Source organism: Physcomitrium patens, chromosome 16 (genome assembly GCF_059467195.1).
Source record: "Physcomitrium patens ecotype Gransden chromosome 16, ASM5946719v1, whole genome shotgun sequence".
Lineage (NCBI taxonomy): Eukaryota > Viridiplantae > Streptophyta > Bryopsida > Funariales > Funariaceae > Physcomitrium > Physcomitrium patens.
Genome location: NC_143425.1, coordinates 11,322,456 through 11,339,752, shown reverse-complemented (window position 1 = coordinate 11,339,752; position 17,297 = coordinate 11,322,456). Strand labels below are relative to the sequence as shown.

General features: G+C 35.6%; 2 protein-coding genes across 3 annotated transcripts; both read left to right on the top strand.

The window, feature by feature from the left end:
• The first annotated feature begins 202 nt into the window (after positions 1-202).
• Positions 203-2,437, top strand: LOC112293757 (delta(3,5)-Delta(2,4)-dienoyl-CoA isomerase, peroxisomal). Of its 2 annotated transcripts, XM_024543565.3 has the most exons (4): positions 203-322; positions 466-1,175; positions 1,394-1,578; positions 1,801-2,437. In XM_024543565.3, exons 2-4 carry the CDS (start codon positions 935-937, stop codon positions 2,206-2,208), a joined length of 834 nt encoding a protein of 277 aa, XP_024399333.1. In that variant the 5' UTR covers positions 203-322; positions 466-934; the 3' UTR covers positions 2,209-2,437. The 2 variants fall into 2 exon arrangements, with proteins under 2 accessions (XP_024399333.1, XP_073395927.1); XM_073539826.2 differs by lacking the exon at positions 203-322 and having other exon boundaries at positions 416-1,175.
• A 10,512-nt stretch (positions 2,438-12,949) lies between these two features.
• On the top strand, positions 12,950-17,103 carry LOC112292968 (CSC1-like protein ERD4). The gene is made up of 8 exons (XM_024541964.3): positions 12,950-13,722; positions 14,010-14,158; positions 14,338-14,613; positions 14,760-15,053; positions 15,178-15,441; positions 15,610-15,917; positions 16,056-16,311; positions 16,407-17,103. The coding sequence occupies exons 1-8, from the start codon at positions 13,449-13,451 to the stop codon at positions 16,788-16,790; spliced, it is 2,205 nt and encodes a 734-aa protein (XP_024397732.1). The 5' UTR covers positions 12,950-13,448; the 3' UTR covers positions 16,791-17,103.
• Positions 17,104-17,297: the final 194 nt, after the last annotated feature.

Sequence of the window (17,297 nt, the reverse complement as noted above, 5' to 3'; positions counted from 1 at the left end):
AAATCCTCGCCCCCCTCTCACCTCCCATCCATTCCCCCCACACTGAGAAGAGAGTTAAAAGGCCATCCCAGGCATTGAAAATCGTCGACTGCACTGCATGAACTTAAATTTACAAAATGAATCTAGCCAAGAAACTTCTGTGAAGACAAACCCTACAACAAAGTCTGTGAAACTACTCTAGTGCACGTATTAAAAATGCACAGTATTGTTCATCTCATCAGCAACATTTTTAAAATAACGAACAGAAAAACAATTAAGTCGTACTCTCGCATATACCTTGGTGTAACTATGCAAGCAACCAGGGTGAGGACACCGAATCAAGGTCTGCAGTCCTTCATGTGTTTGGGTGTGGGATTTGAGTTTGTTTTTCAGCATATATATATATTTATCTATATACGTAATCTTTCTTCTTTTTTGTCCCTACTACAGAACCCAACGTAGTGGAACCAAATTTCCATCTTGCAGTATCCAGCTCTATACTTTCGGAAGTTAAAAAAGATGTGCGAATGAAGAAACCCCGTGGAGAGGCTCTGTAGTGAGTCCACTGAAGATGGCGTTTGCATGAGGCGTTTAGAATCAGCACTCATGAATGAATGAGGCGCAGTGCGTGGAGAAGTTAGGAGAGTTCCACCGCAACCTTGGCGGGACACTCTGTCTTATCTCTTTTCTGATATTTGCAATTAAGGAGTCGTGCTACCTTACAGTTAGTCAATCACGAGGGAATTGAACTAGAATTCATTTGAGTGCTCTCCTTCCAATCTTTGTCGTGGGAAGTTTTTCTGGGCACTGGGTTCTTGCAGTTTGCTTCTGTTTGGATTTTCGTTGAAGCTGCGGCTGCTATTCTTCGGGCTACCACTGTAGTTTTGGAGATCCAGGCACAGAGTAGAGAACTTTTGGTTAGTTTTGTAGGCGGAGGAAGGAAAGATTTGTGGCCATGGCTGCCGAAAGGGTCTGGGAGAGTGTTAAAGTGGAGGGTCCAGACAGTGCAGGTGTTGCGACGCTCACTCTCCACCGTCCGTCGCGCTTCAATGCCTTGAACCCCTCACTCTTTCAGGAAATTCCAGCTGCAATTCGTGCTTTGGACATGGACCCCGCCGTTCGAGTGGTGATATTGAATGCCGCGGGGCAGCACTTCTGCTCGGGGATCGATCTCTCTTTTTTCACAACCGTCGTTGGTATGCATAATTCCTTAGCTTTGTGCAAATTTGTCGAGAAGTGGAACTGTTCTTTGATCAATCTACCCCACTAATTCACAAATTGTTCTCTTCTTCGAGCTACAAATTTAGGGTTTCAAGGGTCTTGTAATTTTTTACTTTCGGTATTCATATGCTCCACACTGCCCATGGTAAATCAACATATCGGTCTCCTCATCTGACCAATTCATCTTCGTCAGGAAGTGATGCAAGCACGTGCTTAGGTCGTCAAAGGGAGAAATTCCGAAGGGATGTCAAGGACATGCAAGATGCATTCACCGCTTTTGAAGAATGCCGAAAGCCTGTGATTGCAGCAATTCATGGGGCTTGTATAGGAGGCGGCATCGACATGGTCACTGCTTGTGATCTTCGCTACTGCACTGAGGTATGTTCAACAGTTCACACAGTCTTCGTAGTTGTATAGCATCTTTACTTAGTCCCCCCCTCCCGCGTCCATAGATACATATATATATATATATATATATATATATATAAAAGAAAAAAGAAAAATCCCTTCGTCTTCTTTCTTCATATATGCAAAATTGTTTGCCCTTTGACCCAGTTTCTTGTCGACATTTTTCTCTCTAATGAATACCTTGTTGCACAGAATGCGAATTTTTCTGTGAAGGAGGTGGACGTTGCCATCACAGCTGACCTTGGCACCCTACAACGTCTTCCAAAACTTATCGGTCATGGTTCCGCCATGGAGCTGGCACTTACAGGTCGACATTTCAGTGGTCCAGAGGCAAAGTCGCTGGGTCTAGTGCAAGGGGTACTTCCTTCCAAAACTGAGCTTGATGCCTACGTACAGAAGATTGCTTCTCAGATTGCAGCGAAGTCTCCCCTTGCCGTCATGGGCACCAAGGCAGTGTTGATCAAGTCACGAGACATGAGTGTTGCTCAGGGTCTGGATTATGTTGGGCTGTGGAATGCTGCCATGCTTGTTTCGGAAGATCTGGAGGAAGCTGCGCTAGCTAAGATGCAGAAGAGAACGCCCAAATTCTCTAAACTGTGAGGGTATTGCCGTTCAAATGACCTTGTTTGTAGTTTGAATGATGGAATGTACATACAATAACAAGAACACATGATTAGGATAATTACTGCAGGGATTATTGACAAGAGTAAGGTTGAGAAGCGATATCTGGAAAGAGCGATGTAATGCCGTCTGTTACGCTCTCTCGATGCAGACTCTCAATCTGAAATAATCATGTTCAATGAAAGGTGGTTTGCCCCAGGTTACCAAATATGAGTCATATTCCATTTTCATGATTGGGATCTCAAGCAGATGGCTCAAGAGAAGAATCAGACGATGCTACATTCTTGTTTTGATTGAATTATAGAATCAGCAAGGAATAGCAAGACAAACGATTAATGAAAGGTTCAGGTGCCTGTGACAAACAATCTTCTTGAACTAAAAGCCTCTTGAATTCTTCAGAAAAGCATAATGAGATGATCCTATCAAGGATTTTCGTGCGACTTTTTACTTGATGGTCGAATCTCACAAGAAGCTGGACAAATTGTGCGGATGTTGGCTCGGTTATAATTTACTGCGGTTATGAGACTGTCTCAGTGGTCTCGACTTTCACAAGGGAGGCCAAGTCAACCCGGCTCCAGCTTCTACTTTTCTTCTGTTGAACCCTTCAAGCCTTCAGTGTGTTGATGGAGCCTAGAAGGGCACATGAAGCAATAATCGGACAGACAATGAGGTATTGGATTTAGAGATCAGCTGAGTTTATTTGCAATTTTTTAATGAACATGAATCAAAAACGTTTAGCAGATGAATACACAAGATTAGGAGGGGAAAGAATAGGAGAATAGGTGGTAGAGAAATGTTGGAAGAATGGAGAAGTCAAGAAGAGAGAGTGATCAAATCTCATGGAATTCACTAAATAATACAACTTTTAGTAGAGAAGAAGAAAGATTACCACAATTTTAGGAGAGTATTAATTGTAAGCATGAGTATTTGGAAAAGTGATGGATTCTATCTGAAGTTGTCATTCAATGTTTTTTTTTTTAAAAAAAATTATCAAGAGATAATTTGTGAAAAAAGGTAAATAAAGTGAACATACTATGTTATGAAAAAGAATCTATTCTACTTCAATAAAAATAAATAAAAATCAAAGTGAGTTTTGTTGAACTTATGCTTATTTACAATTTATGAATGTTTTGATTGAAGGAAGTTACAAAGGTTCCAACAACGATCAAATTACATGGTGGTTTTCTTACCTTGAAATGGGACATTATCGATGGTTGAGAAGACCTATCAACTACCTTCAAAGAGAACAATGATCACATTACGTGGCAAATATAATTTGTTGCATCTTTGACTTTGACAATATATAATCACCGCTCCTCATGGAACTTGTCTTTTAGAAGGGGAGATAATGTCATGGATATATATTTACTATAATTTCCACTTAAATAATATGAATAAGTAGAATTAGATAAAAATAGGTTAATGTCATAATATCTTTTAAAAATGCTTCCTTAAAGCTTCTTAGATGTTGTTTTGACTTTACATATGTTTGTAGTTAATTAATAGGTTAGAAACTTGGTCAACAAGCTATCTATGTGTGACATGTATTGATAGCTTGTAGAACAAGCTAATTATGTGGCATCTATGTAAGAAACTTGTCTTACAAGTCAAGATACATGTCATGCAAAGTCAACACGTTTTTGGAGCTCCTATAGAACGTTGTTACATTGATCATAGTTAGATAGTATTTACAGAGGCAAGAATAAAGCCTTCTTTACTCTTATGAATTTCTTTCTTGTTTCTAATTTAGTTTCAAAACATTCTACTTTCTTTGTGTTTTAGCAATAATCATCTTAATTTCTTTTTAATATACATATTTTTTTATTTTTATTTTTTGTCACTTTTCTCTTGACACAGATTTTCGAGGTTTATGCATCTTCTTTTAATTCATGTCTTTGACAATTATTCGAGCTTGAGGGTATTATATTTTAGGATAGATATCCAACTCTATAGTGGTTTAAGATGGATATTAGAAAGAAGTTAGGAATAGGAATTTTTGGTATTAAGGGTTTTTATTTTTATTATTTTTTATTATTATTTAAGAGGTTGGGAGTCAAAAGGAGGGAAAAGGAAAATTACTAGAATTTTTAGAGAGTAAGATTCAAGTCTAGTTTGGGATTTTGAAGGCCACTTATAAAAAAATTACCTTTTTATTCTAAAATTTTAAGAAAAGTTAGATGGTATTATTGATTTTCCAATAAATTATAGCACGCAAGAGATGGAGCTATGAGAAAAGAGGACTATGCGAATTTGTGAAAAGAGAGAGGAGGGAGGTTGATAGAGTTTTTAGGTGGTGAAATTCAAGGCTAGTTAGGGATTTCAAAGCCATTTCTTGTATTTTTTTTATTTTTATAAATTTTTTTTTGTATTCTAAAATATTAAAGAAAGCTGAATCTTATTTTTAGCTTTTTAATAAGCTATTTTATGTAAGAAAAAGAGCTATAATGAAAGATATTTATATGAATCTATTAGATGGGATTTGCCAAAGTTTTCAAGTGCCAAAATTTAAGACTAGTTTAAAACTTTCTATGCTATTTACTAGATTTTTTCTTATTTTAAAAAACTAGAAGAAGGTAGAGCTCATTGTTAGCTTTTCAACAAGCCTTAGCATGCAAGAAGAGGAGTTGTGACAAGGGAGATCCAAGCTATTTTGTAGACGAGGGTTTTAAGGTAGCAACTATAGTAAGCTGCTAATTTTTTTCTTCCTTGCTTTGATTCTCATTTCTTCAAGATTTTGTTCATGGACTTTAAAAATTTGAAGTTTTTAGCTTTAATTAAGCTCAATAAGCCAAACTTTTCTTAAATTGTATTAGTGATAAATGAATTATAGGTATTTTAATAAGTTGAGATTTTGATTTAAGATTTGAATTAAGGGTTGGATACATCTTGACACAAGAAAGAAATTAGTCTAAATTTTGTACTTAGCCTTTGGATATCTTTTTATGTTTGACTTCATTTGAGCAACATCGTACTTCTTACAATCCACTTGCAATTAACAACTTTATTTCTCTCAAGGAGGCTCACCTTTTTGACAATGGTTAATCCTTGGATATTAATCCAATCTATCCTAAAGATTTTTTAGTTTGATCCTACCTTCAACTTAATCCTAGTATCAATCATAATAATTATTTATCTATTCTAATAGTTTTATTTATTTATTTATTTTATTAATTTATGACCTTTCTAAAGCAATAAAAGAGTTTTTCAACTTAAAAGATAAAATTATTAACCAACGTTTAATCTACTAGCTATTAATACAAGAAAATAAACTAAGAAGCTTTTATAAAAGCCATGTTTAAATATCTTGAATTATCATTCAAAAAAATGATTAGATATTAATATAATATTTTTACTATATAGTCATATTATAACACAATAATATTCACAAGAGTAAAGAAGGCTTTATTCTTCCTTCAATATATACTTTCTAATTAAGAGCTACATGACAATATTCTATAGGACCTCCAACACATGTAGACTTTACTAAACACATGTCTTAACTTGCAAGGCAAGTTATTTATATGTGAACTATATAGTTAGCTTGTTCTATAAGCTACTAATACAAGTGACATTTAGCTAACATGTTGACTAAGTTTCTAGCCTATTAATCAATTATAAGTACATATAAATTCAAAGCAACGTCTATGAAGCTTGTAAGAAGATATTATGAAATTAATCTATTTTTATCTATTTTTACTTAATCATATAGATATTTATTAGAATAAATTCATATATCCATTACAACTGCATGATATCTAAATTTTTTGTGAGTTGTGTATTTGTCTTTCTACTCCTCATGTATTAGTACAAGGTCTATAAACAATGTCAAGTTTTTGTGGTAGTATCTTAGATGTTTCCACAAGTTTTTATATCATTTCTCATCTATAGGTGATAGACGTCCACGATATGATGTTTCCATGTTGTCATATTATGTGAAGTCTATTTGAGAATGTTTTGGACAACAAGCTATGGAAAGAAAAGTGGAACTTGCAATAAGATGACTTTAACAATTCTAATAGAATCTTAAAAAAACTTTAATTAAATTATAATTATATTAATTAATATTTAATTAATTCTAAAAAAATTTAAAGAACTAAAAAAAGAAATATAAAGAAATAAAAAATTGATCTTAATTAAATATATATGATATAAAATCTTTAAAAAATATCAAAAATAAAAATCTTAATTGAATCTTAATCAAATCATAATATAACCTTCAATAAATTTTAATCAAATCCTAATGTAAATTTCAATAAATATTAATTAATTCTTAAACCAATTTCAATAAAATCTTATTGAAATCCTAAATCCTAAAAAAATTCTAATCAAATCTTAAATAAATCCTAATCAAATCTTTAAAAAGTCCTAAATCTTAATCATAGGCCAAATTTTGATTAAATTTTAAATTCTAATCCTAGACTAAATTCCAATGAAATCCTAAGTCCTAATTAAATATTATCAAATCATAAATCCTAATTTTAGACCAAATCCTAATAAAATCCTAAATCCTAAATAATTCCAGGTAAATTTTAATCAATTATTACATCTATTTGAAACCTCAATAAACATGAATTGAATCATAGATCTTGACTAAAATTTTATCTAAATTTCAATAAATAAGTAATTAATAAGCATAAAAAATTTGAAAAGAATAGGACTTACCAATTACAAAAAAAACTTCCAAAATCTCTTGGTTGTTGGCTGCCTTCCTTCTTTGATTTGAATGTTAATTATTTAATACTAATTTCTCATTATTTAACCATTTAATTCCTTTAAAAATGAGATTTTGTGTAAATATTTAAGTTTTTATTGATCTTATTAAATTTTTTTTCAATCCAAGTAGTAGATATTTTTAGATCTTGGAATCACTTACTAATCCTAAATCTCAAATTTCTAAGATTGTAACCTACAAAAATCCTCATATGCTTCAATCTAATTGCTTGATTGACTTCAAATATTTCACATATATTCACAACAAGCATAATAACAAATTACCTAATTTTCACCTATATATGTACTATGAAATTTATAAAATCCTAAAATTTATAAATCTATTTTTATTTGTCAAAATCTAAATCTACTAAGTATATTATTAATTTCAAAAATCTCTCAAAATCTTAATATTAATCCAAATAATATAAAATTAATATGAAAAAATCTTTCTTAAGTCTGCTTTCAAATCTTATTCTTTAATTTTCAAAAGAACCTTAGAATTGCCATAGGTGCTCAATTTTAAGCCTCAACATTTGATTTTGACTCTGATTGGCAATTGGTCCTCTTCAAATATCAATTCTTATATTTTTGAGGTAATTTTTATTAAAACAAACTCTTAAATCATTTTTACATATGTCTATATCTATTATTTTTTAATCTATCTTATTTTGTTTTATTTATGGTTCTAAAAAATAAATAGAATCTATTTTCATAAAAGTTAGTTTTAATATTAATAGATTTTACTACCTACCTATTATTTATCTATATTTTTTTACAATACATTTTTAATTAGGCTCTTCTATAATAAAATATTTTTTTTCTTCTTTCATCTAATGGTCATGTTATTATATGACAATATAATGGTATCTTAGACTTATAATGAGATATTATTATAAATTGATTGATGCATGATCTCATCCAAGTAGCAAAAAGTGTTTTATTATAGGTTGACTTAGATGTATTGCCTCACTTATCATATATTATGCCATACATAAGAGCCTTATTAGTCATAATGATTTTAAAGTACATTAACTACTGTGGACTAGAATACCAAATTCTGCCTTTACAAAATTGAGTTTCTCCAACTTGATGTTGAAGAAAGACCTTTTAAGGCTCAAGTCAGAGGCCATGTCTCTTACTATCAATTTTGCAAGAACAACATAAGCTTGCAATTTAGAATCAAAGACTTTCAACCTCTTATGTACCCAAGTCTGGATTATAGTTTACTAGTGAATTTTAGCATGTATAGCCCATGTGACAATGTCAAATTATAGGTAGTTTCATATTAGTACTTTAATTTTTTTAAAGACTTTAGATTCTATAAATACACAAGAAGTTATATACCATATAGACGCTAGGATTACTTGATTGATAATCATAATTTTTCTTGTAAGTGAGAGTTGCTTGGATCTCTACTTAATGAGGTGTAAGGTAACTTGTCAAGTTATTTTGATTCCATTCTCTTTTGGTAATATATGAAATCCAATAAAAAATCCTAAATATTGCATTGTCGTTCATCGTTGTATCCATATGAAACCTTGTTGTTGTTTCCATTCAAAGTCTTTAGTTCTCTATAATGCCTATATTGCTGCTATTTTATGCCAATTGATTTTTGTCCTTGAAACTTGATAATAATTTTCTAATGCATTTATTATTTTGTTCAAGTTCTTGAGATTTTCTTTTAGGAATAAAAAAGTATTATCAACAAACATAGAATTGAAGTGGCAAGATTGATCAAGGAAAGTTAGCCCTTCTATTCTATTATTTTTATCATCTAGCATGTAGCCTAGAGCGTTCATAACAAATAAAAAAAAAGTAGGGAACTAGAGGAGAACCTTGACTTACTGATCACTTCAATTTGAATGGTTGATAATGTTTACCATTGATTCTTATCAATACTGTAGCTTTTATAATGAGTGCCATAACTCATTAGATCCATTTTGATGAAAAACTTATTTGTTTCATAGTATCTTGTAGAAAAGTCCAACTAATTCTATCATAAGCTTTTTTGAAGTCTAAAAGCATTAATATTAAAACTTTTTAATTTTCCTCTACATAAGTCATTGCTTCAAAGGCAATGAAGATATTATCAAATACACATCTTTAGTTCACAAATCATATTTGTGATTTACATATCTATGTAAGTAAGTTTTATACTAGGCAATTGACAAATAAATTTGCTATAATTATATAAATGATATTGAATACACACATTAGATGGTAATTAGTAATTAAGAATAGATTCCTTGTTTTAGGTATTAGAACAATCTTCTTTGTATTGAGTTTTGTAGAGAGGATGCTTTAATTGAAGACTTCTTTAATTAGTGCCACCTCATTGTTATTCATGTCTTTTCAGCATACTTAGAAGAATTTAGATAGTATCATATCAATTTAAGGTGCTTTCTCTCTTAGGAGTCTTGATGTGGCTATTTTTACGTAAGCTTTTGTAATCTCCTTTTCTAATTTTTGTATTTTAATCCTGTATTAGTAATCTAAGCATGCTTTTGAGATATTATTTTTGAGCTTCAATATTATCTTCTACTAAGTTATCTCTAGTATATAAATATTTATAATATTCTTGGATATAAATGACTATATTACTTTGATACTTCAAGATATGTCCGTTTATATTATACTATCTTATGCAAATCTTTTAATGTCTTGTTCCATGGTAATAGAAGAAGTCCGCATTACAACAATCTCCTACTATGATCCATTTAGCTCAAATAGAGGTAAATTGCTTCTTTAGCTTTTTATATCTAATTTATTGAATTTTAATTTGTATTGAGTTCAATATTTCCCTAGCCTTCAAATCATGCTAATTTTCTTGTAGTTCTAATTTTCTTGTGAGTAATTTTATGAATTACTTTTGATATTGTTAGTTCTAGGAATAATAAGTAAGAGTCATCAAAATAACTCATTCGGATATTTAGTACAAAAAAAATACAATTATTATGCTTAAAATCACAATATATAGTGAATAATATAGAAATTCTTAGAAAAAAATAAAATAAAAATATTTATTGTAGAAATGGAGTCTTAATAAGTCTTGGAGGCAATTATCTTAGTTAATTTAGTATTTTTACTTATTATTGAGTATTAAAGATTATTTTTTAAGATTAATATCTATATTGGCTTTCTATCCATATGTATTATTTATAAAAGATCATAAATATTAGTTAGTAGTTAGAAGAAGCATAAAAAAAAACATCATGTCTTTTTAATCATTGATATAAAAAATGAGATTTATAATTGATTTATATTGATTTTATTACTATGAAAAATTAATAAGATAAAAAATATATCATTAAATTTATATTAGTATTAAAGAAATAGTATAAAAAAATAGAATTTATTTAGAATATTTTAGGAATTTTTAGAGTAATTTTCAAGACTTAGATAGACATGAGTTTTACCACATTGGGAGATATTATAAAGAAATAGAGCAAGATTTAAAGATCACACAAGGTTCACAGGATAATTGAATGCAATTGAATATCATGGTGAAGTCAAAAATACAAAAATATTGGTTTTACTAGTAGAAAATAGGAGGACCAGCAGTTAGTGTAATCTTTATAAGAATGGAAGTGCATAAGTTCTATATAGATTGTAGTACCTTGAATGTAATTAGGAGGATAAGACTAAGGCCTTATAGCCTCTTTTAGAGATCCATATACACTGCATGTGAGCCTTTTTGAGGCTCAAACTCTTGACCTATAAGCAAGTTATTTTTGAAATAAAATATTTTTACTTAATTTTTTAATTATTTGCTTATTATTTTAAAACTTTTATCACTTATTCATGTAACTAGTAACTTGAATTTATATGTTTCTTACATCATTGATAAGATAATAAAAATAACTATTTAAATTTTTATTTTTTACTTTTTATTTGGTAAAAATCCAATGAACAGATTATGATTAAGTATTGAAGTGTATATTTGCTTGAATACACTCCTTTTACTTGTTTTGTGGTTGTACTTCTTTTATTCTTGTTATTTGCTTGTTTTACTTCATACCACCAATTACAAACAATTTTTAATTGAGGTCATCTTGTAATTTAGATTGAGGGGTGAAATTTACCCTCACATTTTGGTATGTCTATTGGAAGATTGTGCTTCTAATTGTGTGTGTGAATCTGGAATTAGTTAATTTTGATTGACCTTTTATGTGGACTTTTTAAGTGAGCATTTCAAATCTATTATCCATCATTGGTAAGTCTTCTACCTCTCTTCATTGTTGTTGTAAGCGAATCTTTTTTAATTTTATAGTCAAAAGTTATTTTAAAAAAAACAAACAAACAAACAGCTAGGGGACCCTCAGAGGCATCCCATTTCGGCAAAGAGTATTGAATCCACATGCAAATGTAGATTTCCCGCCCATCTTCACCTACAAACGAGGAGGAGTTACGTTTGCGAAGTGGCCATAAAACTGACTGAACTGTAGCCTCGGAGCATTCTACCAACTGTTTTTTGGTGATGGTTGAGAGGATCCGAGAGGCTTTGAAGGCGAGGGAGGAGGTGTCACGCAGACAGTGAGCCATCCTGGACCCGATTCCGACACCGTTTTTTACAGATGGAGAACCCTCCGTGTCCTGCGAAAAAGTGACATTCGAGCGGCCTGTTAATCCAGCGAGCAATACCAAGTCAACTGTGTTTGAGCCCTACTGCATCACGAGCAGGCTTGCGGTGAAGTCGCAGCGCGGGGATTGTTTTCGCCGCACCGCAATGTGTACACCTCGTCTTTGGTGTCCCTTGTAAATGAACACGAACGATGAATTGAACAGTACGGAGTGGGAAAGGTGTCAATTCACCTAACCCACCTACGGATATGCGCCTTCAGATTAATGCAACATTTTTGTCACCATTCACGCATTGCTGCAAAGCTTTTGATTCAGCTTGGGAGTGCTCATGTTCCTCTTCCCCCAGTTCATATTACGCCACACGTGTACCTCATTCTTTTAATCCAAAGCCTCTAACACAAGTCAAAGCTTTCCGAAAAGCTTTCTCGTGGAGATATCCAGGACCAGGGGGTGTGTCCGATCAAGTACGGCATCCACGAATTTCATTGCTCCGATGACGGAGAACAGCTCAAGGATCAGCTCAAAACCCATATTTGCACAAACCAAGTGGCAGCACCACCATGAGCAAAGTATCTCGGGATCAAGTCCACGGTGAAGTGTATCCCCGCCAAGACACACACATACAGGCTTTCTATGAGAGACTTGTGCCACTAGGAGGTGAACAACAGAGCGCTTCACTTTTCCGCAAAGGCGGAATCGGCAGGATGCGGTGTCATGGCCGTGAATTGGCCATCAGAGAAGTGACAAGTGTTGCTTGCCGACTTACGAGGTCGCCCCGACTGAGTTCGGTGGAGATTCAGTAGATGCCCTCCCCCTCCATCTATGAGGTTTCATCCAAAGAAAACATTATACAAACAACTCATACGAATCAATTATTTTTCTTGCATACCTTGCACTAATTTTACATGTTTCCTGATCCATGAAAGATTCCAGCACCAACCCAAGGTCAAAAATTAAAATACCCACCGAAGCCACATGAACAGTAGAATAAAAACACACCAATGATATAGAGATGGAATTTTAAGAGCACATCCTTCTAGTACTAAATTGAGAATGTGTGGAATAGTGAACTTCAAAAGCCGTTCAATACCTCCATTAATTGTTATTTTTGCACTGTAACAGATTATGCTAGAAATATGGAATGGAGGTAAATTAACAATGAGTAAACCTGTTCCACATCCACCGAAATGGAGGTAGTGTAGGTGCCAGCTCCCGGGGGGGGGGGGGGGGGGACTGAACGCCCCACGTGAAAATGATGAGTTGAGGAAGAGGAGGTTTTCATTGGTAGCTCACGCCTCCACCTGCCGAGTGTCTGCTCCAGCGAGGAGACCTCCACGTTGCATGGGGCTCTTGCGGGTCGGTGCTGGAGTTGCGCATCTCTCAAAGCCGCTTCCATAGTCCCCTCTCAACCTCACACTTCCCATTTCCTGCTGCGAGCAGTGGTTTCGCAGATCCCGCCAGCAATTGATTCCATCCTGCTGCCGCTGTTTACCCGGTCGTTCGTGTTCCTGGCATCGATCGGCTGATCTTTCTCACGTCTGTGCTATACTACAGCTGTTCTTATCACCGTTTGAAGGTGGTTGTGAGTAGTTAGCGCGGTGGGTGTTTAGGAATGTGGAAAATAGCTGAGTGGGGAAGCTGAGAGTCTGTAAACCTTGGCTCGATTCGATCTTCTTCTGGATCCTTGTTGAAGCTGTCTAGACTTTGTGTGGTGATGGAGACGGTTGGGTTGTTAGACGAGGCTGTTTGCTGATTTTATATTAGTCGCGCGAGTGTTTTTCAATGCTTGAAGTTTTAAGTTGGTACTTGATTGACAGGTAGTAGTATGTTGTGAACATAACGGGTGGTCGATTCACTAGACATCAAAGTATCGAACTTGAACACACTGTTGAATTGACAGCTGAGGGTAGAGAGTTGGACGCAGCATGGCGACCCAGTCGTCGTTCATTACGTCATTGGTGACCTCTTTAATCGTCTTTCTCGTATTGTGGCTAGTCTATGCAATACTTTCTCGTCGACCCGGGAACGCTGTGATTTACTACCCTCTTCGTGTACTACGGGGTGAAGATGGGCCAACAGTGGCTAAACGCCGCGGTGGAGCATTCGCATGGGTCAGAGAAGCCTTCAAAGCGAAAGAAGATGACATAGTCGCTACAGCCGGTTTAGATGCAGCAGTTTACATGCACCTCTTCACCGCAGGTATGTTCTGTTATTTCGCTCGAGAATGCCGTAGTAAATAAAGACCTCGCTGTCTTAGATTGTATGGAGTGCTCTCGTTTAACATTCAAGAGCTTTGCAGATTTTCGATACATGAAATTCTTGAAATTTCTTAAACAGCCTGATAGTGGGCTCCATCATCAATACAGTGTAAATCCTGTATTGACAGACAGTTGTTTCTTCAGTTAGGTGGTTGAAGTTGACTGGCAATCTATGTCTTTAAATGCAAATGGTGACGCTAATCATACATTCGCCGTTTTTCTGTTCAGCTTTTCAGATAATTCTGATCTCGGCCATATTTTGCTTGCCAATCTTACTTTCCCTTGCGGGAACAAGCAATTATAATCAACAGCAACGGATGATGGATGGAAATTTCACATACACCAATATCGACAATCTGGGCATGGGTAACATTGAGGTATGCTATTTTCAAAACCATGATACTCATCCTCGTTTCAAGTACAACTCGATGCAAAATGCAAATAAACCAGAGGGTGATTCTTAGCTACTACGATGATTATGGGATTAGAGCTCTTGTTCAAGACACGTTCTTCTGTTCTTTCTGTACACTCAAACGTGGTCGTGGAATTGGAACAGCCACAAAGTTCGAAGATATGGGCTTTCATGCTTGGAATGTTCTGGGTTTCTCTCGCCACGTACTACGTTTTGTGGAAATCCTACCGTCGTGTTGTCTACATGCGCGACAGGGCGAATGCCAATGCAGCTGCTCGCCCCCAGCAGTACACTGTTCTGGTCAGAGATATTCCGAAGCCGGTCGGCAAAGAGAGCAGAACTGATCAAATAGTCAACTTCTTCGCCAGAGTTCATCCGGGTGTTTTCAGTCGCGTGCAACCTGTACATGACATCAAACCGGTGAGTGTTCAATTTGAGGTTAAACTGGCTGAAGCTACATGTCTCGCCATTTCGAAGTGGCTTTTTAACAAGTTAAACTTGGACGCCTGAAGTTGGTTTTGGTTCCTGAAATGACATGTCTTGATCGAGTTCTGTGTCTTGGATAGGCTGGGAAGATATTCAGTGACCGTGAAGACGCATTGCGGAAGCTCGAGCACGCCGAAGGTGTATGGGAGATATCAAAGCAGAAGGGTGATGGTGCTGGACAACGCCCAATGCACAAGACCGGGTTTATGGGCCTGTTGGGCCCCAAGGTCGACTCCATCGACTACTGGCGAGCTAAAAGCCAGGAAATGAATCCACAACTGGAAGCTGAGCAAAGACACACACTCCAAGAAATGCAACAGGCAGCTGCATTCGTCATTTTCAGTGACCGGCGCTCTGCTGCTGAAGCTTCTCAGGTGCGGTGCTACGAATGCTTGTCGACGTTGCATAATGTTCAAATGCCATTTGTATCGCATTAAACATGGACTTTATGTTTATAATAACATGTAACGTTTCATGTTCTATGGGTATACTTCGCAGGTGGTGCATGCTCCTCATGCTCTGAGGTGGAGAGTTTCTCAAGCACCAGAACCCGAAGAGGTAGTTTGGAAAAATCTACATATACCTGCATGGCAGCGCGCCATTCGAAGAGGCGTCGTCGCTGTTCTCACATTTCTCTTAATTGTGTTTTACATGATTCCTATTTCATTTGTTGCGTCTCTCACAACACTCGAAAATTTGGAGGAACTTCTACCCTTCATCAGATCCATTACCCGGATCTCAGTCCTCGGAAACATTATCCAAGTAAGCGCTGCATTTGAAAACCGGATGTATTTGTGTATAAGTACTCTTATCGTTTACTATTTACTGTCAGTACACATGCTTGAATTGCCTTTAAAAAAGATCGGAATGTTCAAACGCAAATTTTGTTTGAAGTCTATGTAACGTATGCGTATGTGGGATGATTTGCAGGCATACTTACCCCAACTAGCTCTGATCCTCTTCCTCGCATTGTTACCGCATATTTTGATTCTCCTGTCGAGGCTCGAGGGATTCCCAGCACAGTCTCAAATAGTGCGATCAGCTTCAGCAAAATATTTTTATTTCGTCATATTCAATGTGTTTCTGGGAGTGACCATCTTCGGCGCCGTCTTCTCTAATCTCAGCAGTTTTCAAGTCCTTTTAGATCAGTCTAATCTGTCAGTTAGCAGAGTGGTGCAACTTTTGGGTTCAAAGTTGCCACCAGTTGCCAGTTACTTCATCACTTATGTTGCTCTCAGGTAATTCACTGTACTCTTAGCCGTTCTGTTTTGATTGAAACTTTGCCCGAGAATTATTTAGCCATCATATCAAGGTTGCATTGACGGCGTTATCATTGACTATTCGTAATCTAATATTTTATCTGTATGCTTTGGCAGGTTTTTTGTTGGTTACGGTTTGGAATTATCACGAATTATTCCGTTCATCATTTTCCACCTCAAGCGCAAATTTAAGTGCAAGACTGACAGGGAAGTAAGAGAAGCGTGGGCACCTGGGGCATTCAAGTACCACAAAAGTGTTGCAAGTGACATGCTCATTCTTACCATTACTCTTTGCTACGCAGTCATTGCACCCCTGATCCTAATCTTCGCCGCAGCGTACTTCGGTCTCGGATGGTTAGTCATGCGTAATCAGGTCAGTTCACTTACTGAACAATACTCGCTGATTGCTATTCATCACTAATTGCTAATCGTATGCTCATGTAGATGCATTGTCGTTGTCTCCTGTAGGCTTTGAACGTCCATGTTCCCGACTTTGAGAGCCATGGAAGCTTTTGGCCGCACATCCACAATCGTGTTCTGGCAGCCCTGTTCGTTGCTCAGATTACTGCTATTGGTTACTTTGGAATCAAAGAGTTCCCATTTTCGCCCTTCTTGATTGTTCTACCCATTCTTACTGTAGTTTTCTATATGTTCTGCAAGAAAAACTATTATCCATCGATCAAAGTGGTGTCCTTGTACGTGGCGGCTGACGTTCCCAAAGCTCAGCCATCTGCCGAAAGCATTGCCCATACGTATACGCCTGTTCCTCTGCAGGAGGGACATCCGGGTATTGTTGATAGACGATCAAACTTAGCTACCAAAATTGATAGCACTGTTAATGCGGTTGTTTAGATTCTCCAACTTCCTTTTAGGTACTTCATGTATGACAGTGGAGCTCTCTTTTTACTGGAGAGATGTGCTTTATTTGCGTGCGATGCCAGAGCGCGTCTTGGTCAGATTTATTTGCCGCAATAGACAAGTGAGATTTAGAATCTGCTGTAATTTAATGTACACACGCTTAGGAGAGGGTAGTCTTATAGTTAGCAAATAGACTCATCAATGGCAACTTGAAAAGCCGACGTCTAGTGTAGGTTAGGGAGTGGCCAGATTGTATATTGACGATCTATGTATCCTGCCATTCGTGAAAAGATTTGTGTTCAGTTTCTCTCTTGCGTGAACGGTGTAATGGTGGTTTTGATCTTATGAGAACTAACTATAACACTTCTCTACCAGTCTATACCATTTCCGATTACGTCAGGCAAGGTACACACCAGATGAATTCTAGGTCATTGCATCTGGGTTACTTGTGTTGTGTCCCACGCTCTAACGAATGTATTATCCTCTTGGGCATTATATTAC